We start from the raw sequence: 23,984 nt of genomic DNA on the forward strand, positions 1-23,984 counted from the left end.
TGCTTATCAGTTCAGTAAGAGCATTATGGAAAACAACACTACTAAATTATTTATTAATCTAAAGCGAAAAAACTAAAGGTTATTAAGAGAAGATTATGCATGGCTCAGCCATGATGAAGACATGGGAGATAACTTCTCTCTGGACATATTAACTTCTCCCTCTAATTACATGAAGGACAAGTGACTTCTTTCCTTTTGAGAAAGCTTAAGCCAGAAATTGACCGATAATATAGGGATAATACACGTTTTCTAGGGCATGATCATCTGCGGGTGCGTGAAAAATCTGTTGTGCACTCGGGCAGGAACGGATTTTGAGAGCGCCCGCAGATGATCATGTCCGAGAAAATGTGAATTTTCGCTATTATTGCAAAATACAAATCAAACATACCAAAATAAATTCAAATAACATTTGAAAACAATATGTCTTGTTCATTCGACATCAACAAAATAATTTGATTATTTCAATACAGTTCAAGGTTGTGTTTTACATATGCCTCACTGAGTCATCATCCGAAATGACGAGGTTTTACCTTCGGATAGGCACTCGCAGTTTTCGCTTTAAATGTGTTTAAACAGTGGATTAATGCAAAGTTGAAATGCAGCCGCGCAAAGTAAGAAATGAGGAATTGTTTGAGAATTTACCAGGGCTCAAATTAAACTTTTCTTTCTACTAGCAAAACATTGCGAGCAGCTTAAATACCAGCTTGCAAAATCAAAAACATTCTCACAAATTTTGCTGGAAACATAAATAAAAGCAAGTTTGGACAATAGTTTAGTACTATTAAAACTAAATAAAATATGACATCAACCCAAAATTTTGTTGTTATATATGAAGTTCTTTTTCCCTCTTTTTCACTGTTTTCGTGGAAGAATTAAATTTCCGTTTTTTTTCTCTCAACTCAACGGTTAACTTTGCTTTATATTTCATATTGCTATTTCAATCTGTGGGCAAAAAGAAACTAGTTATTTTTCGCTTCGACGACATGACTGTTCAGGTTTTTTGGCTTATAGTGAACATGTGTGGATAATCGACTGTTTCATAATCTTTGTACCAATACCATCCGCATGTACTATAAGTATACCAGTCTACATACAAGGTGCGAGCTTCCGCATATGAATATTCGGACGTTCTATTAATTGACGTGCGGTTTAGCATTCACAACGTCAAGCGCATTTAGCAATATGACTTGTTTTTTTCACTATTTCTTCACTCGCAAAAAAAATCTAGTGGCTTAAAACTTAACTCGCAATCGGTATTTTTCACTTGCATTTTGTGAGTGTGCGAGTGTTAATTTTGAGCCCTGTTTACAGCAGGAACGTTGAAGGTACATTTACACTTACATTTACAGCAAATTCTTTTGAAAGTGTTGAGTAAATAACCTTAACTTCATTGACGTTGCCAATAAAATAAAGCTTTTGTCTAGAGAGAATGCAGATGATATAATTTGATAAGTGGATTGAAATTGTCATTATCCCTGCATGCATGAGGAAACTGGTGCTTATTCAGTTCCCCATTTATGCTTGGAAAGTCGTCGAAGGCTGGAGAAGGGAAGTAACTGCGCATGGACCAGATTATGGATATGAAAAACACATAACAGGGCTTGAACGGCACGTGAATCGCCTTGTTAATACACGATTTCTCCTGTTCAAGCCCTCTTTTTTCCAATTTTCGGCACCCTGCCAGAGGGCATTATAGATAGAGTTTATGCAATATTACAGTGTCCATTATGGATCACGCTATTTTTCCAAAGATCATGCGCATTTTCAGCATGTTTGCTAGAAAATTTGTGGGCTCAATATCCAGGAGTGATTTTTAAAGATCATAGCTATATTGAATTTGCAGAAATCTTTAAGCTGATTTACAAACGTCTGTTATTTACATGTACATGCAGGTTTTTTTTTCCTTCTTTGGGACCCGCCGAAAATCGGCCCTTTCCCCTCGGATTTTTTTTTCCCTTCAGCTGGTAAAATTTCCCCTAGATTTCATTTTCCCCTAAAAAAAAAAAAAAAAAAAAAAAAAATTTTTTTTTTTTTTTTTTTTTTTTTTCTTTAAATATATAAGTTATCCTGATCCACTGTAGAAACTAGAAAAATCTTGCATAATTAAATTATCTGTTGCCTTGAATTTGTTTTAAAAACAGTAAAATATGTTAAATTGATTATTTTAGACTTTGCTTATTTTCCCCAAGATCCAGCTTTTCACACAATTTTTTCCCCCAAAATTCGACGTTTCGCGCGATTTTTTTCCCCTCAAAAAAGGCCAGGCCCTTTCCCCAAAATCAGATAAAAACCCCTGACATGTATCTCTTTACCGAACTTTATCCTGTCACATGCCTTTAAATCAGCCTGATAACCAGGTAACCTAATATCCCAAAAGATATTAGGCTAGATGACCATGTGACCTCGAATATCCGTCAGTTTCTCTCCGCACATGCGCACGCCTGTACTATTTTCTATTAATAAAATATACCTGTTTTCAATTAAAAAAACAACAACAAAATACGTGTAAAGCACTGTTTGTTTAAACATTATTATTTTAACAGCATAATTTTTTCTATGGGTATTGAATTAGTAACGAATGACTCGATTTCTGTGTTGTTTAACAAGATGGAAGCTAGCCCAAGCGTTTTGCATGATGTGACGTAACAATGTTTTTGTTTGCGCGTGTTTTTTCCCATATTTAATATTTAAACACAAAATACTCGAAAACTAGATATTTTAGAAACATTTCAACGAATGTGACAGGATAAATAGAATAATAGATTGGTGACATGGATGGAGAATGGTTATCTGACTCGTTGGAGGATCTTATCGGGTTCGCCTTCGGCTCACCCGATAACTTCCTCCGACTTGCCAGATAACCATTCTCCATCCACGTCACCAACCTATTATTATGCCCCTCTTCGAAGAAGAGGGGGTATATTGCTTTGCTCATGTTGGTCTGTCGGTATGTCGGTCTGTCGGTCGGTCCACCTGGTGGTTTCCGGATGATAACTCAAGAACGCTTGGGCCTAGGATCATGAAACTTCATAGGTACATTGATCATGACTCGTAGATGACCCCTATTGATTTTGAGGTCACTAGGTCAAAGGTCAAGGTCACGGTGACCCGAAATAGTAAAATGGTTTCCGGATGATAACTCAAGAATGCTTAGGCCTAGGATCATGAAACTTGATAGGTAGATTGATCATGACTCGCAGATGACCCCTATTGATTTTCAGGTCACTAGGTCAAAGGTCAAGGTCACAGAGACCCCACATAGTAAAATGGTTTCCGGATGATAACTCAAGAACGCTTAGGCCTAGGATCATGAAACTTGATAGGTAGATTGATCTTGACTCGCAGATGACCCCTATTGATTTTCAGGTCACTAGGTCAAAGGTCAAGGTCACAGTGACCGGAAATAGTAAAATGGTTTCCGGATGATAACTCAAGAACGCTTAAGCCTAGGATCATGAAACTTCAAAGGTACATTGATCATGACTCGCAGATGACCACTATTGATTTTCAGGTCACAAGGTCAAAGGTCAAGGTCATGGTGACCCGAAATAGTAAAAATGATTTCCGGATGATAACTCAAGAACGCTTATGCCTAGGATCATGAAACTTGAAAGGTTGATTGATCATGACTTGCAGTTGACTCCTATTGATTTTCAGGTCACTATATCAAAGGTCAAGGTCACGGTGACCTGAAATAGTAAAATGGTTTCCGGATGATAACTCAAGAACGCTAATGGCTACAATCATAAAACTTCATATTGATCATGACTCACAGATGACCCCTATTGATTTTGAGGTCACTAGGTCAAAGGTCAAGGTCATGGTGACCCGAAATAGTAAAATGGTTTCCGGATGATAACTCAAGAACGCTTATGCCTAGGATCGTGAAACTTCATAGGTACATTGATCATGACTGACAGATGACCCCTATCCATTTTGAGGTCACTAGGTCAAAGGTCAAGTTCAGGGTGACCCGAAATAGTAAAATGGTTTCCGGATGATAACTGAAGAACGCTTATAACTAAGATCTTAAAACTTGATAGGTGGATTGATTATGACTCGCAGATGACCCCTATTGATTTTCAGGTCACTAGGTTAAAGGTCAAGGTCACGGTGACCCGAAATAGTAAAATGGTTTCTGGATGATAACTCAAGAACACTAATGGCTAGGATCATGAAACTTCATAGGTACATTGATCATGACTGGCAGATGACCCCTATAGATTTTCAGGTTACTAGATCAAAGGTCAAGGTCACAGTGACAAAAAACATATTCACACAATGGCTGTCACTTCAACGGAGAGCCCATATGGGGGGCATGCATGTTTTACAAACAGCCCTTGTTCTCTATAAATCCTCTCTAATGGCGGAGCGTCCTAGTGTTAATGATTAATGTTAGCAAATGAGAGCGCAATCTTTGGATAAGCGACAGCATTGGTAGGCAGCCAATACCTGTAGTAAAATCATGCAGAGGACGAATGACGTAATTGCCATGAATGCGTGGTTCTTTGGCAGTGTGTTGGCTTCATTTTACCTACCATAATAAACGGGACCAAACGGCATACACCTCAACAATAAAATCCTGGGTAGTTTCTTAAAAAAAATAATGATGGCAACCAGATGTACCGTTATAACTCTAAGTTTTTCGGACCCTCTAAGTTTTCGGACACCCTCTTTTTTAGCCAAAATAATTATTTTTCGTGATTCTATATTTTCGGACATACGGATTTTCGTCCATCATTTATGACTTTAATTTTTCGGACAGTTTATTTTACAACGCTAGTTTACTAGATTTCTGCCCTTTTTTTCGCGTATCTGGGACCCTTCGATCATGAACTTTTACAACCGGATTAACGTAATAAAACCTGGCATAGAATGCCCTTAGGGCAATTGACCATTACATTTAATTGCGTTATTGGGTTGATTTACCATGTATACCTGTGAAATAAACAAAGGTTTCACACAACAGCATTTGAAATGTTATCGTATTCAGGAAGCAGTATGGTTTTTAGCATAGGTGCGTTTACGCACCTATGCTTATGGTATATACGACATTTCGAAAATCCACATCGATCGGTTGCCCATTATGAAGCCTTACCTGATCAAAAATCAGACGAAATATCTATTTAATTTAGTATATGGTCATTCTTACATTTTTTTTGGGAAACGTTTTTCTAACGTTTTCTTCCAAGAATATTGCTGACACCGTTTTTAGTGAATTTTTCTAAGACCGTTTTATGTCAAAAAATCTTCTTATAACCTAAAACAAATTTCGTTCGTAAAACAATTCTATCTGCACTATAAATCTCAATCTCCTACGCAGTGGCCTCCCTTATACTAGAAGTTACTGACCGGGTGAAGAAAGGGAAGTATCTGCTGTGAGGAGTTTCTATAAAAATCTGCATTCAGGAATCTGTATTCAGAACTCAATCTGTTGTGCATGTCTGCATCTAACGCTTACCACAAGTTTTACGACAAATTCTTGACGCAGACAAATAGGGTAGCGTCTATTTTCATTTGTGAAATAATAGTTCGATACAGATCTGTCCGTGCTTAAATTTTGAAAGGCTTGGGTAATTATTTTTCATAAGCGTTTCAAACACTGATGTAAATGGAAAGATTATCTATTTAAATAGTCCGTAATTGTTTGAAATTATTGATTTGAGAAATTCGCGGATGGCGATATCGAACTACATTATACCACGTGACGCCATTCTTCCCTGTATCTTGCACCTATGCTTTTAACGCCATCGGCGCTCTTGTTTTTAATGACGTTTGTATTACCATTTCAGGTAAGAGATTGCAATTAAGTGAATTTGTATTTTATTTAAAGCAGGGAAAGGAGAGTACAACACAATCAAATAATTGCTTATAAACTTTTGCAATATTGAAGATAGCAACTTGATATTTGGCATGCATGTGTATCTCATGGAGCCGCACATTTTGAGTGGTGAAAGGTCAATTTCATCCATCAAGATCAAAGGTCAAATATATGGCTTCAAAGCATAGCAGTAGGGGGCATTTGTGTTTCACTTACACAGCTCTTGTTACATTTACATTTACAATCCAAGCCGGTATAACCCTTGATTATTGTTGCAAAATTTTATAGTTGACTTTAAATCCCACCCAAAATAAATGCAAATTTTGATTCTAAAATACGCTTCAAATCGTAGTCATGGCTGATAAATGAAAACTGCTTTGTGTTTCAATCTTTATTTCTATGAAAGTATTCAAGTCTTAAACCATTTGAATTATTTGCAGTGTGCCAGTCTGCCCCATGGTGTTGAAAACAAAATGTTCAAAGGCAGAAAAGTGACTGACCCAGTTGTGCAGGGTATTGGGGCCAGCGCCTATGACAACAAGACAGGTGTGTAGGAAATTATTATGAAAAAGATAAGTTTCTTTCCTTGAGCTTGGTATAAGAATCTGCTAAAGTTGGTATCTGAAAACAGTACTATTCCAATCAAATTATCTGACCATTTTTCGCAATTTGCAGGAAAATAATCCTAATGCAAAGAAAAGCTACTTGCTTTTATTTTACTAACTTTGTGTAATCCAAGTGTCTGCTGCAACTCAAATCAGTTACTGTTAACCACTAGATGAAGTAACCGAATTTGGTTTCGCTGTCCATAACAATTTTTTTCTTACCATGTACATGTTCCAGTGTTTTTTATGCCCCCTTTCGAAGAAAAGGGGGCATATAGTGATCGTACTGTCCGTCTTTCCGTCACACTTTGCGTTTAGGTTTTGAAAAACGCTCATAACTACTATGTGTATATGGACAAGGCCTTTCCATGCGCACACAAATTTTTACCCCTTGACCTTGAACTTAGGTCCGCATTTAGGTTTTGAAATCTGCATTTAGGTTACGAAAAATGCTCATAACTTCTATGTCCCTTGAGATATACATTTTGACCCCTGTGACCTTGACCTTGAACTTAGGGTCTGCGTTTAGGTTTCGAAATCTGCGTTTAGGTTTCGAAAAAAACTCATAAATTCTATCAAGCGTTTAAAGGGGGCATAAGTCATCCTATGGTGACAGCTTTTGTTTTCAATTCAAAATTGGGTCCGGTAATAGGGCCCCATTCCCTATGGAAAAAAGTATATATTTTTCCCAAATGGGAGCTAAAAATTCCCAATTGAATATTTTGTTCATCTCCCATCTATACAAGTTCAACCTCAGTAAATATAATACTGAAAACACTTGTATTCTCAATTTTGAAGCATTTTTTAGCAAAACAACAACAACACTTCCCAATTTTAGTCAAAACTCCGCAAATTTTCCCAATCCAAAGGGACCCAGCCCCATTCCCAAAATGGTGAAAAAAACACTGTGTACATTGTCTGTGAGAATGGTTCCCCTCGTTTTCAACATTGTTAACTAAATTGGTAATTGATTAAACAAATTACAAGATCTTTGAAGTATTTATTAATTTAACTTTTTGGTTTGACAGCTTTTACAGTTTAAAGAATGTGATACATCCCAATTTTGACAAAAATCACAAATCTTATTTTCTTTGTTATAATGGTAGCGGTATGATCCCCAACGTGGTGATAAAAATAAACCGCTGAGTTGAAAAGTGAACTGGCCATAAAATTGAATTTTGGCCAGTGATAGATACAAGATTACCAGACCTTGCGGCCTGCAAATGTTTTGTAACTTTCCCTGAGGAATAATGAGAATTCGGGACACAAACTGTTCATCTTCAGCCTGCAGTTTCATATAGGAATGTCGAAAATCACTGACCTAAGAAACTTGTAAAAGAATTAATAAAACAAAACAAAATGTACTGGTATTATTGATATCAGCATAGGCCGGCAAAACCTGATTGGCTGAAATTTAAAAAATTGCATGGGGGCTTAATTGTTTGGAATCTAGGTTTTATATGGGCATGCTCTGTGAAAAGGGGGTTTAATGCATGTGCCTAAAGTGTTGATCCAGATTAGCCTGTGCATTCCACACAGGCCAATCAGGGACGACAGTTTCCGCTGTAATGATATTTTTTGCAGACTTCACAGGCTAATCTGGGATGACACTTTATGCACTTGCATTACACCCCCTTTTCACAGAACCAGGCTCATATAGGGCTTGTTTTATGTTTATTTGAACATTTAATTTAAGAATTCAGACTGTAGATTGTAGCTTCACTAACGCCACATGGCAGTAATGGTGCTACATTAAAATATGCATAAATGTCACTATTTTAAGTCTTTTATTTATGGAAGCGTATTGTCAGATATGACAGCAATTAAGAGTTTATATATATTTCATTAAAAAGCATTGATTATCTAAGATACTGATAGGTGTATTGACATAACGGTCATCAGGAATTCTTTGACGTAAAACGCGACTAATAAATGAGCACAGCAAGGTTAAGAGTGGCTTTCAAAAGTGACATCAATTCAAGCGAGATAAACAGTGCAAGCAGCTTGAATTAATGTGGGTGTTTTGCTTCCATGCCAAATTTGGTCTGCCTCGCATGATATTCACAACTGGTTTGGAAGCATTCCAAGCCTCTCTGTATCACTCAAATTCAATGATCAGATGCTCTGGATTGCGTGAATGCTTGTATTCAAACTTGGGGTGTTGAATTTGAATGACTGATAAACATGTATTTAATGTGATAGCTATATAACAGCCATACAAGATCTAATCTCCTGAATGCATTTTAAATGTTTTGCCTGTACATAATTATATTCTGTAATCCTGTATATGTAAATAATAAACTATTCTCGTATATGAAGTTAGAAAGAGTCCTCAAATTAAGAATAGAAAGGGTCTAAAGTAATCTTGGTTTTGATGTAGTTTATTGAATGAATGTACAAGTTTTGCCAAAGGATATTGTTTACGTTAAAAATAAATATCAATACAATTACTTAACCTAAAAAAATGTTCATGACAGAAACCTGTTGATCATTCTTTCAATTATTTGTGCAAGTGTATGCAGTAATTCTAAAAAACTCGCTTTGTTTAATAACCCATTCCCCCATAAGAAGCAAAATAAAAATGGCTTTTGCAACCAGCATAAAACCAGAACAGCCTATTAGATACATGTACATATTTTGACGCGTTTGTAGCCTCTTAAAAAGTTATATTTAATTGAATACCTTTCTTACCAGATTAAAGTTTTAAAGGCTTCATTGCCAACATTAGATATTGATGAGCAGCAAACAGCATAAAACCTGAACAAGTCTGTGAGTTACATGTACATAAGACATTTTGTGATTCTGCATAATCTTTTTAATATCTGACATGTTCTTTTTTCTGCTCAATATGTCTTTTGATTTGCACTTGTTAAAACTCTACAGAAAAGTTAAGTTGGTTTGCATGCATTATAACTCTATAGAAAATCTAAATTGGTTTGCATTAATTACTATAGAAAAGTTAAATTCATATTACTTTGTACACTATCATTTCTAAATGCGTTGCAATAATTGCTATTGTAGTAAATTTAATGTCTGCAAAATATGTGCAATATGATCCATCGCTCTTATTATCTGAATGCACCCCATTCATCATTCATGGAATCAGCATTTATTTATTATTTATTTATTCAAACTGCTGATCTGTTTACAAAAAAAACATGAAAATGAATAGCATGTTAAATGAATGATTTATTTGAAGCTGATTGCATTGATTTTCCAATTGAATTAAATTATGTAAATACTAGAGAAGCATGTATTGTGATATCCCCACGGATTAAAGGTGCATTTAAATGAGTCTTTATTTCAATTATGCTTATAATTGTAGACATTAAATCCTGTTATATTTTCAATGAGCCCATCATGTTATCCTGACATATTTGATAGTTAAAGGGACTTGTTCACAGATTATTGTATTTTTATGCCCCAAGATCGAAAGATCGGGGGTATATTGGTTTTGGCCTGTCTGTCTGTCTGCCCGAAAGCCCGCCCGCCCGTCTGTCCGTCTGTCATTGTATGTGTGTGTCACAAAACTTTAACCTTGGTTAAACTTTTATAACTTTTGCAATATTGAAGATAGCAACTTCATATTTGGCATGCATGTGTATCTCATGGAGCTGCACATTTTGAGTGGTGAAAAGTCAAGGTCAAGGTCATCCTTCAAGGTCAAAGGTCAAATATCATTGTATTTTTAGTTCCTAAAACGTTAACCTTCGTTTAAGTTTGGTCATAACTTTTTAAATATTGAAGATAGCAACTTGATATTTGGCATGCATGTGTATCTCATGGAGCTGCACATTTTGAGTGGCTTCAATGCAGAGCAATAGGGGGCATTGTGTTTCTGACAAACACATCTCTTGTTGAAAAATGTCATTAAATTTTTCTTTAAATATAATGCTTCGTCTTAACTTATTTGTAAGAGCAAGAAAAAAAGTTGAATTAAAAATATTGCCTTCTGTGGGATACGAATCCAGGACCTTTGGGAGCAAAAGCAGGCAGGCTTGGTTAATTAATTGTCAAACGTTAAACCCTTAGTATGTAACTCTTACTCAACAAATTTTTCAAATAATAAAGGAAAAGCATGACGTATTATTGTATGAAATAAATGATTTATTTTGAATGATTATCATTCATTAATCAACCAATATTTTTACATGTTTCTTCTGCATGTGGTGCTATTTTGCTTGTTTAGACATTATACGTACATTCTTTTATGAATCTATGACAATTATTTAAAAAATTGTCTTTTTACCAAGTCGCTCGACCAGCAAAAAAAGTTCACAAAAGGAAAATTTGGAAAAGCTGAATGTTCTCTATTGTAATATTACATTATGTATCAAAGGATACGCCTACTGTAATTTTATTCATTATGCTCCCTTAAAATTTATTTTTGGGGGAGCATATAGTTGCCGCTTCGTCTGTCCGTGTGTCCATCCGTGCACAATTTTTGTCTTGGCTATTTCGCAGCAACTAATGACCGGAATTCAATGAAACTTTATGGGAAGCTTCACTACCAAGAGGAGATGTGCATATTATCAGCAGGTTCTGGTCGGATGATTTTTCACAGAGTTATGGCTTTTTGAAATTTTCTATAAAAAAATTATTGTCCCCTCGACTACTGTGCCCTCAAGACGTTTCCTTTTATCGGAATATATAGTGCAATATTGTGACCAAGAAACCTCTGGGGAGCATCACCCGTCTCTGACGGTTTCTTGTATAAAACAGTATTGTATGTATGTACAGTGTGAATGCATAATGTCTGAAGGTTTGTGCATAACCAATTTAAGATTGAAAAGATCAATAAATTCTGCGCTTGTATTTTTATGTGCATGTTGAACAAATACTAAAAATCAACGGCAAAAATGTACATGTTATACCACTGAGCACTTGATGGGTGAGATCATCGATATGCATAATACTGTATTTAAAGTTTATGATGAAAATTAAACCTACCCGTCATGCAGCCATGGAACAGTGGAAAGTGAAAGAACAAATGCAACAACAATGGCTGCAAAGTCATGACATCTTTTAAAGACTGGTTTATGTGTGACTTCATCACAGATATCAATTATTGACAGTGCAAACAATTTTGGTACCAGAATTTATGTGCGAGAGATTTGCAACAGGCAATTCCAATGATGGATATTTGCATTTAATACAGAATGACTTAAATCATTTCTGAAAAACATACCTAGTAAGAATTGCGTGTAATTTATTGACTATGCAGAATTTAGCCTTCATCGCAAAGAAATGGAAATGTGTCTCCTTACTTCACATAAAATTCTGGTTAAGCTAAAGTTTCAGTATAAATAAAATCTTACATGCAATTCTAAAAAATTCCACAGCACTGTCATACAGAAGCATTCTTCTTATGATGATGTACCAATTTTTAGCTTCATATGTCTAGTAACTATACAGATACAAATGGATATAGTTATGTGCTCAACAAATGAAACAGCCCCATGAAATTTAGATGTATGCAAACAGTGTAAAGTTCATGCAGAGAAAAACAGATGTTGGCAAGTGCTATTTATTAACCCTTTGCATGCTGGGTAATTTGTCTTCTGCTAAAATGTCGTCTGCTGAATTTCTAAAATAAGCATTTTCTTCATTTTTTTTCAAAGAATACTATCAGAATAGCAAACAGTTTGGATCCTGATGAGACGCCACGTTCTGTGGCGTCTCATCTGGATCCAAACTGTTTGCAAAGGCCTTTAAAATTCAGCTCCAGCGCTTTAAGGGTTAACAAAAATTGGCCAAGTTTAACTTAGGGTAGACATGAGTACATATAACACTCAATTTCAAAATTGCAGTGAATTCGTCTTTTTTGTCAGTATAATATAGTTTGGTTATTGGTATTGTAACTTTAACAAAAGCTTACAATTTCGAACAACTGGGTCAAAATGTGTTTCTCAGTCTTTATAGCTAAGAGATACACACTTGACACAAAATGTTAACTTTTGTTTTCAGTCATTCATTTATGAATGACACTTCATAAATTAATGTTTTGGTTCTGTTTCAGATCTAAATAAAGCATGGGAAACTGTTGGAAAGGCAAAATCAGAGGTGAGTTTTCTGCTTCATGCTGGCTATACTGAAACTAGCACTTTGAACAAGCAAACCTGAACTCTTAAAGTATTAACTTAAGATAAAACAGTTGTTACAAGCCCCACTTAACCCTTTCCCATTCAGAAGCTATGAATTGCTATGTGCAAACAACATAAAACCAGAACAGCCTGAGAGTAACCCGCAAACTGTTCAGGTTTTATGTTGGTTGCTGCTCATCAGTATGTAAGGGTTTGAAATGAAGCCTTTAAAAATTGAATAAATTAACCCATTTATGCCCAGTGGACTCTCCCATCCTTCTAAATTGGATCAATTTATTTCCAAAATTAGGGGTGTCAAGTATATTTATTCCTATATTTAGAATATTCCATAAAGAAATTCATTTAAGCAAACAGCGCAGACCCAGATGAGACGCCGCATTATTGACATTTGTTACTATTTAAAGATGTGATGAAATAAGGTCCAATCGGGGCGTTTTTTTTCCACTGAACACGCATAAATCGCCTGACGTGATGTACATGTTTTTTTACAACACAAAATACACCCAAACTTTCCATGCGACGTTGTACATGTCTGCATTAAAATTCGAAAGCGTGTTTCGGATTACAAATTTAATAAAGCTCATTTCAGAATCGAACGAAACATTACAAAACGTGAAAATAATAAATATGAAAGTAGCGTAAATCTAGGTTTCTTTGCTACACAAATGTACATGTAGGTGTATATCTTTTCACTCAATCCGCCCGTGTACGTATGCGTCGGATTTACTCCGCTAAAGTACCCGAGGTTAAAACAGACTCCGCGTCGTTGCGTGGATCGGTGCCTAGTGCCTCTGCAATACGCCGCGTGAACACTCGACACGGCCGCCGCGTACTAAATTTCTGGCTGTGGCGTAGCCGCGGATTATGTTTGTGCCGTGTTGGCTGTACTGTATATAAGTATTGTAGTCCCTTTAAAAGTTTTATTTCATTTAAGACCTTTCTTACTAGATTCATAAGTTTGATAGACTTCATTTACAATCCTTAGATACTCAGATGAGCAGCAAACAGCATTAAACCTGAACAGTCTGCGAGTTTCTTGCAGGCTGTTCTGGTTTGATGCTGTTTGCACAAAGGCATATTCACATTGCTTCTTATGTGGGAAAGGGTTAATTTGTTTGTTTTGTTCATACATCTGGGTCACTCATGTTTGCCAATATTGAGTACCTCCCATTGTGTTTCTCTGTGACACGTGTGGTGTTAATATCAGGGGTATTGTATTTCCTATGTGCTTACTATAACTCTTATAGTATCATACTATATATAAATCCCTTTATATATAAGTACACTGGTTGTTAAAGAAGTTCCATAACCAAATTCAGTTAAATAGTGCCAAATAAGTCTCAAGCCATTTAAACTACATTTTGGTGGATGGTTTCAGAGCTCCAGATAAGGTTTTGTGAAATTCTTAAATTACTACCAGATTTTCAAAAAGAATTCTTAACTCTGAAATTTTATTCTTAACGTTACTACAAAGTTTTGGAAAATAATTCTTTTTTTTTTTTAAATGACCTAAAAATAAATAATAATGGTTATTTTCATGCAAAAAAATCAAAATACTAAACTAGCAACTTTATTTATACGAGTTCAACAGTGTCTTTTCAGTATTATACAATTTTATTTTTCAAATACCTTCATATGCCCAAACTGTGCTTAGATTGCATGCCTTAGATGAATTTGTTTACATATTTCACAATTAAAACGGGTCTTCCCTTCAATCTTTTCAACGATTAGCCACGGGACTTGTCCCTTCCACTCGTTCAATGTTTGTTTTTTGTGTTTAAGTTTGGACCCGTCGTGTCGCGTTTTTGTTTAGCTTTTCCGTCTGTGTCGGCAACTGAACATACAACATCGTTTAAGATCTTTTCTATAATGTCTTTCTCAACATTTAACTTCGGCTCACTTTGCGCACAATATGTTAAAAGTGTGTTTTTGGACGCTTAGCAGTTTTTTAGGACGCTCTCTGGGTGCCGCCATTGTGTTTTGACAGATAGACTGTTACTACGCCGCTTTTATTGGAAAAAATGCGCTTTGTAAAACAAACCCGATAACCATTCTATATAAGCACCACAAAGATCTTTAATACGCGAAAAGAACTCAATAAAAATCGATACGAACCGATGTAAAAATAATATTCGTAACTTGATTTTGTAATTCTTAATGGTACGACAAGATTTTAAAATAAATACGTAACGGACTTGAAAATAATTCTTAATTACGAAAATACGACCCTTATCTGGAGCTCTGATGGTTTTATCAAAAACCTGTTTGGCCAGGAAAACCTTACATATGATCAACTCCAGTTTTGGTGAATTTGTGTTATTTTATGCTTATTATAGTTGATATTATGAGGTCATAATGTACTAAAATAACAAAATGGCGTGTCACAAACAAGGGTGGGTACCATCAAATCATTTCATTTTTACACACCAAAAACTTGTAAAAAATGTGTAAAAGAGTTGATTAATACAATGAGGAAGTTTGATTTGTTAACCAGGTTTTCCGAAGGAAAAAACTGGTTATTAGATTGGCGAATGCGGGCGGGCTGGCTGGCTGGCTGGCGGGCTGGCTGGCGGGCTGGCGGAACAAGCTTGTCCGGGCCATAACTATGTCGTTCATTGTCAGATCTTAAAATCATTTGGCACATTTGTTCACCATCATTGGACGGTGTGTCGCGCGAAATAATTACGTCGATATCTCCAAGGTCAAGGTCACACTTTGAGTTCAAAGGTCAAAAATGGCCATAAATGAGCTTGTCCGAGCCATAACTATGTCGTTCATTGTCAGATTTTAAAATCATTTGGCACATTTGTTCACCATCATTGGACAGTGTGTCGCGTGAAATAATTACGTCATTATCTCCAAGGTCAAGGTCACACTTTGAGTTCAAAGGTCAAAAATGGCCATAAATGTCCCTTGAGATATAACCTTCATATTTGGTATGCATGTGTATATGGACAAGGCCTTTCCATACGCACAACAATTTTGACCCCTGTGACCTTGACCTTGAAGTAGGGGTCTGCGTTTAGGTTTCAAAATCTGCGTTTAGGTTTCGAAAAATGCTCTTAACTTCTATGTCCCTTGAGATATAACCTTCATATTTGGTATGCATGTGTATATGGACAACGCCTTTCCATACGCACACAAATTTTGACCGTCCGTCCGTGTGTCCGTCCGAAAACTTAAACGTTGCTCATAACTTTTGCAATATTGAAGATAGCAACTTGATATTTGCCATGCATGTGTATCTTATGAAGCTGCACATTTTTAGTGGTGAAAGGTCAAGGTCATCTTTCATTGTCAAAGGTCAAAAAAAATAAATTCATGTGCATATCTCCAATGTCAAGGTCGCCATGACTAAAAATATATTTATTTTAAAACAAACTTACAAAGGGGGTTTATTTTCTTTTTTCATTTCAAAATTTCAGTTTGAGTTGTCTCCCTTTATCAGATTTTTTTTCACAATGAAAACCTGGTTTTGTGACAATTTTGTCCCTTGTTTTCATACTTTAAATAGCAACTGGCTAATGAAACAAAATATTCAATGTATTACTTATTAAAGCATTCAGAATGTATCTAAATCCACTAAGACGTTGGGAATGTGTTAAAAAAAACACTAGAGTTTTTAATTGAGATATCTCTTAGGTTTGTCTTCAATCACTTGGCAATGTAAGTACAGCAAATAATTGATAGGACAGCAGGTGTATGGGGATAAAGAATGGTAAGGTCAAAATGGCATGGGATCGATAGCAATGATTCAATGTTTCAGTACCACATTGTATTGTTAACTGCTGCTGATTTCTTGCCCATGATCAGTGATCAGTAATAAATCTTCCTATTATGTTATTATTGTGGCGTTTAATGCATTGGATTGAGTTGATTGGATATAAATTGAATTGCTATACAATTGATACATGTTTTGCTGTTACTTGATCTGGTCATTTCTTGGAGACTTCAACTTGCAAATGTGCATCATAGAAAAGATTTCTGCTAGAAATAATATGATAACTTTGTATTGCTTCTTCGAAAACCAGTTGTATACATTTGTTAAATACAATAGCAATTTGTCCTTAAGTGAATAAAACTACAAAATTAAATGAATATCATTTTTAGCTCATCTATTTTTTGAAAAAAAATTATGAGCTATTGTCATCACCTTGGCGTCGGCGTCGGCGTCGGCGTCGGCGTTGGCGTTGGCGTTGGCGTCGGCGTCCGGTTAAGTTTTGCGTTTAGGTCCACTTTTCTCACAAAGTATCAATGCTATTGCATTCAAACTTGGTACACTTACTTACTATCATGAGGGGACTAGGCAGGCAAAGTTAGATAACTCTGGCGTGCATTTTGACAGAATTATGTGCCCTTTTTATACTTAAAAAATTGAAAATTTTGGTTAAGTTTTGCGTTTAGTTCCACTTTTCTCAGTAAGTATCAATGCTATTGCATTCAAACTTGGTACACTTACTTACTATCATGAGGGGACTGGGCAGGCAAAGTTAGATAACTCTGGCATGCATTTTGACAGAATTATGTGCCCTTTTTATACTTAGAAAATTGACAATTTTGGTTAAGTTTTGTGTTTAGGTCCATTTTATTCCTTAAGCATCAAAGCTATTGCTTTCATACTTGCAACACTTACTAACTATCATAAGGGGACTGTGCAGGCAAAGTAATGTAACTCTGACTGGCATTTTGACAGAATTATGTGCCCTTTTTATACTTAGAAAATTGAAAATTTGATTAAGTTTTGTGTTTAGGTCCACTTTATTCCTACAGTATCAAAGCTATTGCTTTCATACTTGCAAGATTTATGAACTATCATAAGGGGACGGTGCAGGCAAAGTTATGTAACTCTGACTGGCATTTGGACGGAATTATGGGCCCTTTATACTTAGAAAATTGAAAATTTGGTTAAGATTTATGTTTTGGTCACTTTACCCCTAAAGTATCATAGATATTGCTTTCATACTTGGAACACTCACAAACTATCATAAGGGTACAGTAAAAGGACAAGTTGCATAACTCTGGTTGTCATTGTTACGGAATTATGGCCCTTTTTTGACTTAGTAACTTTTAATATATGGTTAAATTTTGTGTTTCGATCCACTCGAAGTATCAAGGCTATTGCTTTCAAGCTTCAAATACTTACATGCTATCATGAGGTTACTGTACCTGGCAACTTGAATTTTACTTTGACCTTTGAATGACCTTGACTCTCAAGGTCAAATTATTAAATTTTGCTAAAATTGCCATAACTTCTTTATTTATGATTAGATTTGATTGATACTTTGATGAAACTACTCTTACCTGACATACCACAATAGACTTCACCCAAACCATCCCCCGTGCCCTCCCCCCCCTCCCCCCCCCCCCCCCCCCCCTATTTTTTTTTTTTTTTTTTTTTTTTTTTTATAAGATCATCTCACAAATGACCACCACACCCTCACACTATACCCCCACCCCACCCCCCACCCCACCCCCCCCCAAATTTTTTTTTTGATTTTTTTTTTTTTTTTTTTTTTTTTTTTAAGATCATCTCACAAATTATCACCACACCCTCACACTATACCCCCCCCCCCCCCCCCCCCCCCCCCGATTTTTTTATTATTTTTTTTTTTTTTCGCTTTTTTGGAAGATAATGTAATAAATGTCCACAACCCCACACTATACACCCCTCTTCACTCCACTCCTCCCTCCTTTGTGATTGAAAATGAGAGTCCCTTCACCTTTAAAAAGAAAATAGATGAGCGGTCTGCACCCGCAAGGCGGTGCTCTTGTTAATCATTCAGTCCCATGATATTTTTGCATTTATCCACTGAAATCATGAACAATTCATTAAATCAGGGCGTTCCTGGCTGATTTTATAACTTATTCTGTCATATTCCAAATGGCAAAAAGTTTTTTTTCCCCCATATCCAGTCCCTAAAAACGTTTATATTTTAACCATTCAATTGTTTGAAGTTGTTATAACCATTTAACTGATATCTTTATGTTTAGTATTTTCCATTATGTATAAGTTTTATCAACAGTTATCAAAAGTTATAAGTATAGAAATAATACTTCTTTCCAATTTGAAGTAAATTGCCATTAAAATTCTCAATTTCATACGTAATGACTTATTATTCCCAAAATGGTGAGAAAAAGCAGTGTGTTTGTATCCTTGGAGACAGCTTTATTTATGACTTCTTGAAAAAACTCAAAATTAATGTACAGAACTGGTCTTGTGAAGGCTCTGTCTAGTTTGATTTAAATCATTTTACACGTGCGATTGGTTTGTGATTAATTCCAGGGTGTTGGATTTTGCTAGCCCTCAGGTCCATTCCTGCCTGGCCACAAGTTAGAGATCTGGTGCTGTTTCAATTATGTAAGATCTGGCGCTATTTCAGTTACGCTAGAACTTGCGCTATTTCAGTTACGTTAGAACTTGCACTATTTCAGTTACGTTAGATCTTGTGCTATTTCAGTTACATTAGATCTTGCGCTATTTCAGTTATGATAGATCTTGCGCTATTTCAGTCATGTAAGATCTGGCAACTGTTCAGTTACGTTAGATTAGCGCTATTTCAGTAATAAGATAGATCTTATGTCCGATCTGAGGCTATTTTAATTACGTTAGATCTGGCGCTATTTCAGTTACCTGGCCTTAGATCTGGCGCTATTTCAGTTACTTAAGATCTGGAACCGTTTCATTTATGCACGATCTGGGGTTATTTCTGTTACATTAGATTTGGCGCTATTTAAGTTACGTTAGATCTGGCGCTGTTTCAGTTACGTATGATCTGGGGCTATTTCAGTTACGTATGATCTGGGGCTATTTCAGTTACATATGATCTGGGGCTATTTCAGTTGCGTATGATCTGGGGCTATTTTAGTTACGTTCGATCTGGTGCGTTTCAGTTACATAAGAAATGGCGCTATTTCAGTTACGTAAGATCGAACATCGCCTGGATGAGGTGGAGCGATATCACGTGCCCTCGATGCTGAACCAGACAGGGGAGACCAGCATTACTGACTATGGCCCATCAGACATGAACACAACCTTCAATGTTAGCGAGCAATACCCTTCAGCAGTAAGTCATGATTGTTAAGAGTTTTTCTAATTTTTGGACAGGGCTTTTTTTGTTTCTATATTTCTATAAATATTTATTTTATTTTCAACTATAAGTATTTTTTTATTTTCAATATTTGCCACCAATGCCCTTTTTGAGTAAGTCATGCTTGGTAAGCGGTTTTCTTATTCTTGGCCTTTTTATTTATTTGCTTAGTACTAATGTCTCCCAAAATGTCTACCACTTGACTTTCCTTTTTTATGATATTTTTCGTTTCAAGAAAGTCTCTTCTTAACATAAATCAAGTTTTTGGGGACTTAATGCACATGTTTAAACCCCTTTTCCTCACAGCACGGCCCATATTTTGAAAATATTTTCCAATACTTAGTCTCAAAGTTGAGATTAACCCTTTCAGTGCGGGAACCGAATTTTGAAGGCCTTTGCAAACAGTTTGGATCCAGATGAGACGCCACAGAACGTGGCGTCTCATCAGGATCCAAACTGTTTCCTATTCTGATAATATTCTTTGAAAAAAATCGAAGAAAATGCTAATTTTAGAAATTCAGCAGACGACATTTTAGCATACGACAAATTTCCCAGCATGCAAAGGGTTAAGAAACTCTTTTGAATGTGTGGTATTTTGCACATACAACACTTATTTTAAAATATATATATGAAAGTGATACCCTTGTTCAGGTTATTATTGATTGCTGCCTGTTTGTAGAAGTGTTGGTTATTTTATGAAATATATATAATATTTATTGAAGTGAACTAAATTCATTAATTGAAAAGGTCAAATAACTCAACAGAAATGCCACTCTTGTTTGATTATGACATTTCTTTAGTATCATTTTATAATTCACTGATATACTTTGTTAAAGTGGAACTGTGTCCTGCTTTGTATCAGATATGCTAAGGGACAATGAAAAATTGTTTGATTATTTAAGTGATCCATAAAATAAAGATGTCAATGTTGAAATGACTTAAGAATTCATGAACTGAACTAAATTGTGTTAATTGCATGTTTTGGATATACCTTCTAACAGCCCTAGCTCAACAATATCTTTTATTATGTTAACTGATTTCGGACAAAAGCCAAATTGCGGTCTTTCATTCTTTATCTATATCAGATCCATGGAAGCATAATGCATTATCTACAGACTGATTACTAACTACATACAACAATGTAGAAATGAGAACTGTTGTTCAAACTGCGTTTGTTTTAAAACTTTAGACTATAATTATAGTAGAGTATTTTCCAATACTATGTTTTTGCTATGCAGTTTCGGAGAGGTGCTAGCCAAACTTTTGGGGGACATTTGTACTTCAGGGAATGTTCGTTGAAAACACAACATTTATTTCGCAGTGTTTGTTTGTGTGATTTGTTACAAGTGTAACAAATAATACATGTGGATTTTATATCTATTATGTGAAGCTTAAAAGTTGTTGTTTTGACATAGATAAATAGCGTTTTCTTTTAATAGTGGGGAAAAAAGTGAAAACATTTCATGTAAGTATGATCAATAACAATGTTATAAATGCATTTCATAAGTTCCTGTATTTACAACTTGGCATTCTTAAGCCTTTAATGTTGTCACTGTAGTGACAGTGTTAATTACAGAAGAAAAATATTTGTTTGAGGTGTTATCCAAATTTACTATAATGGAGAGCTCTCGAGTTCTTTATGACACTGCTTTTGACCACAGCCAGTGGGCGTTTGTCTTTTCTTTGGTTTCTTTATATATGTGCTATCCAAATTTATTATAATGGAGAGCTCATAAAGACTTCATAAAACTTTTGTGGAGCACAACCATGCAATGGGTGTATATTGTCTTTTATATGGATTATTTGCTCAAACTTTTGAATACCAAATAATGCAGAATGATAATTTTAATGTCGCCCTAATTGTCAGGCATGGGTATGTGCCCGGCCCTAATTGTCAGGCATGGGTATGTGCCCGGCCCTAATTGTCAGGCATGGGTATATGGGTGCCGGCCCCTAATTGTCAGGCATGGGTATGTGCCCGGCCCTAATTGTCAGGCATGGGTATGTGCCCGGCCCTAATTGTCAGGCATGGGTATATGGGTGCCCGGCCCTAATTGTCAGGCATGGGTATGTGCCCGGAATAGAATTTATAATGGAGCCATACCCTGGGATCACCAGGCCTAATGCATGTGTGTAAAATATTGTCACAGATTAATTAGCCTGTGCAGTCTGCACAGGCTTATCTGGAAGAACACTTTCCGCTTTTAATGTTATTTTCATGTCCCCCATCTATACGGGTGGACATATTGTTTTTGCCCTGTCTGTTTGTTTGTTTGGTTTGTTTGTTGGTCTGTTTGTGTCAAACATTGGCCATATCATTTGCAATATTGAAGATTGCAGCTTGATACATTTGGCATGCATGTGTATCTCATGTAGCTGCACATTTTGAGTTGAGAAAGGTCAAGGTCATCCTTCAAGGTCAAAGGTCGAATATATGGGGGGGCATAGTGTTTCACAAACACATCTTTTTTGTAGCTAATCTGGGATGATAATTTATGTCCATGCATACATCACAATTTTCTTAGCCCTTATAGCGCTGGAACCGAATGTTAAAAGCTTTTGCAAACAGTTTGGATCAAGATCAGAAGCCACAAAACGTGGCGTCTGATCTTGATCCAAACTGTCTGCTATTCTGATAGTGGTTGTTTAAAAAAAAGTGAAGAAAATGATGATTTTAGAAATTCAGCAGACAACATTTTAGCATACGACAAATTTCCCAGCATGCAAAGGGTTAGAGTGCAGCTGGATACATATATGACATGTTCTGCAGTCTTCATAAGGCCTAGACTGACTTAAATGTTATATAAAAGATATTTTCAGATCTTTGCAATATGCAATTTAATCCTTAGCATGCTGGGAAATTTAGTGTCTGCAAAAATATCGTCTGCTGAATTTCTAGAATTAGCATTTTCTTCCATTTTTTTCAAAGAATACTATCAGAATAGCAAACAGTTTGAATCCTGATGAGACGCCATGTTCTGTGGCGTCTTATCTGGATTTAAACTGTTTGCAAAGGCCTTCAAAATTCGGTTCCATCGCTGTTAGGGTTAAGATAATTAAACTATCAAAACTGCTTTTATTGGCATTATATAATCAACAGAATTAATTATAAAATTAAGATCTGGATTTTCACGAAGAATAGAATTACTTTATCGAAAAATACAATTAAAGCAGACTGGGATGACACTTAATGCACATGTATTGTCCCTTTCCCCGATAAGCTGCAAAGTGAACCAGCATAAAACCAGAACAGTCTGCAAGTAACTCGCAGTCTGTTCAGGTGTTATGCTGTTTGCTGCTAATCAGTATATAAGGGTTGGAAATGAAGTCTTAAGAACTTGAATCTAGTAAGGAAGGTTTTTAATTAGATGTATCTAATTCCCAAGGGACTACACATGTGTCAAAATGCGTATCTAAGTGGTTAACCCTTTGCATGCCGGGAAATTTGTCATCTGCTAAAATGTCGTCTGCTCAATTTTTTTCAAAGAATACTATCAGAATAGCAAACAGTTTGGATCCTGATGAGACGCCACGTTCTGTGGCGTCTCATCTGGATCCAAACTGTTTGCAAAGGCCTTCAAAATTCGGTTCCAGCACTGAAAGGGTAAATGGTTAACACACATGCATTAAGCCCCGTTTTTCCAGAGTGGGTCTCAAATGTAATTTTGCCAGTCACAACCCTACTGGTAATTTTGCAAAGACTGATTTTATGTTTGTATGAAACATGTACATCACAAGCAATTAGCTATGGTCAAACAGGGTTTTACTACAACAGGTTACATAGTTCTGAGATTCTTGTCTACTTTTAACAAGAAGCTAAATTTTTTAATCATGCTTCTTGAGAAAACATCACACTTGAAACTATTTGCCGAATTCTCCAATGGGAGAGATGTGAAGACACATAAGGCATTCCTGTGCAAATATCACAATGTCAGATATTTTATTGATCTGCAAGTGGTGTCATTGATAAGGCACTGATCTGTTAAAGGTGAGATATCAGTACATTTTTGTGACCCCCACTTTCACTGTTTACCCTTTCCTTCATGAGAAGCAGAGTGAAAATGGCTTATGCAAACAACATAAAACCAGAACAGCCTGCAAGTTACTTGCAGTCTGTTCAGGTTTTATGCTGTTTGCTGCTGATCAGTATCATTCTAAGGGTTGGAAATAAAGCCTTTAATTTGAATGAGTAAGGAAGGTATTTATTTATCAGTGCTCCAGCTAGGATTTGAAAAGGGAATGCAGGTTGAGCTTTTTTGTCAAAAGGGCACTTTTGACACGCAGTACTTTGTCAGAAGGGCACTTTCGAGCATGCGGATGTTTCTGGAATGCTTCCTGTTGCATGTTAATTTACATGTTATTAATA

The 23,984-nt window shown here is 36.0% G+C and overlaps 1 protein-coding gene across 1 annotated transcript in view; it reads left to right on the plus strand.

Annotated features, from left to right (window-relative positions):
• LOC127839645 (centrosome-associated protein 350-like) overlaps positions 1–23,984 on the plus strand; it is a 121,544-nt gene that overhangs the window by 810 nt on the left and 96,750 nt on the right. The window contains exons 2-4 of the mRNA XM_052368030.1: positions 6,262–6,367; positions 12,446–12,489; positions 19,448–19,594. Coding sequence (XP_052223990.1) covers positions 6,295–6,367; positions 12,446–12,489; positions 19,448–19,594 — 264 coding nt within the window. The 5' untranslated portion in view covers positions 6,262–6,294. The remainder of the gene's footprint in view (positions 1–6,261; positions 6,368–12,445; positions 12,490–19,447; positions 19,595–23,984) is intronic.

This window comes from Dreissena polymorpha, chromosome 7 (genome assembly GCF_020536995.1).
Source record: "Dreissena polymorpha isolate Duluth1 chromosome 7, UMN_Dpol_1.0, whole genome shotgun sequence".
Taxonomy (NCBI): Eukaryota; Metazoa; Mollusca; class Bivalvia; order Myida; family Dreissenidae; genus Dreissena; species Dreissena polymorpha.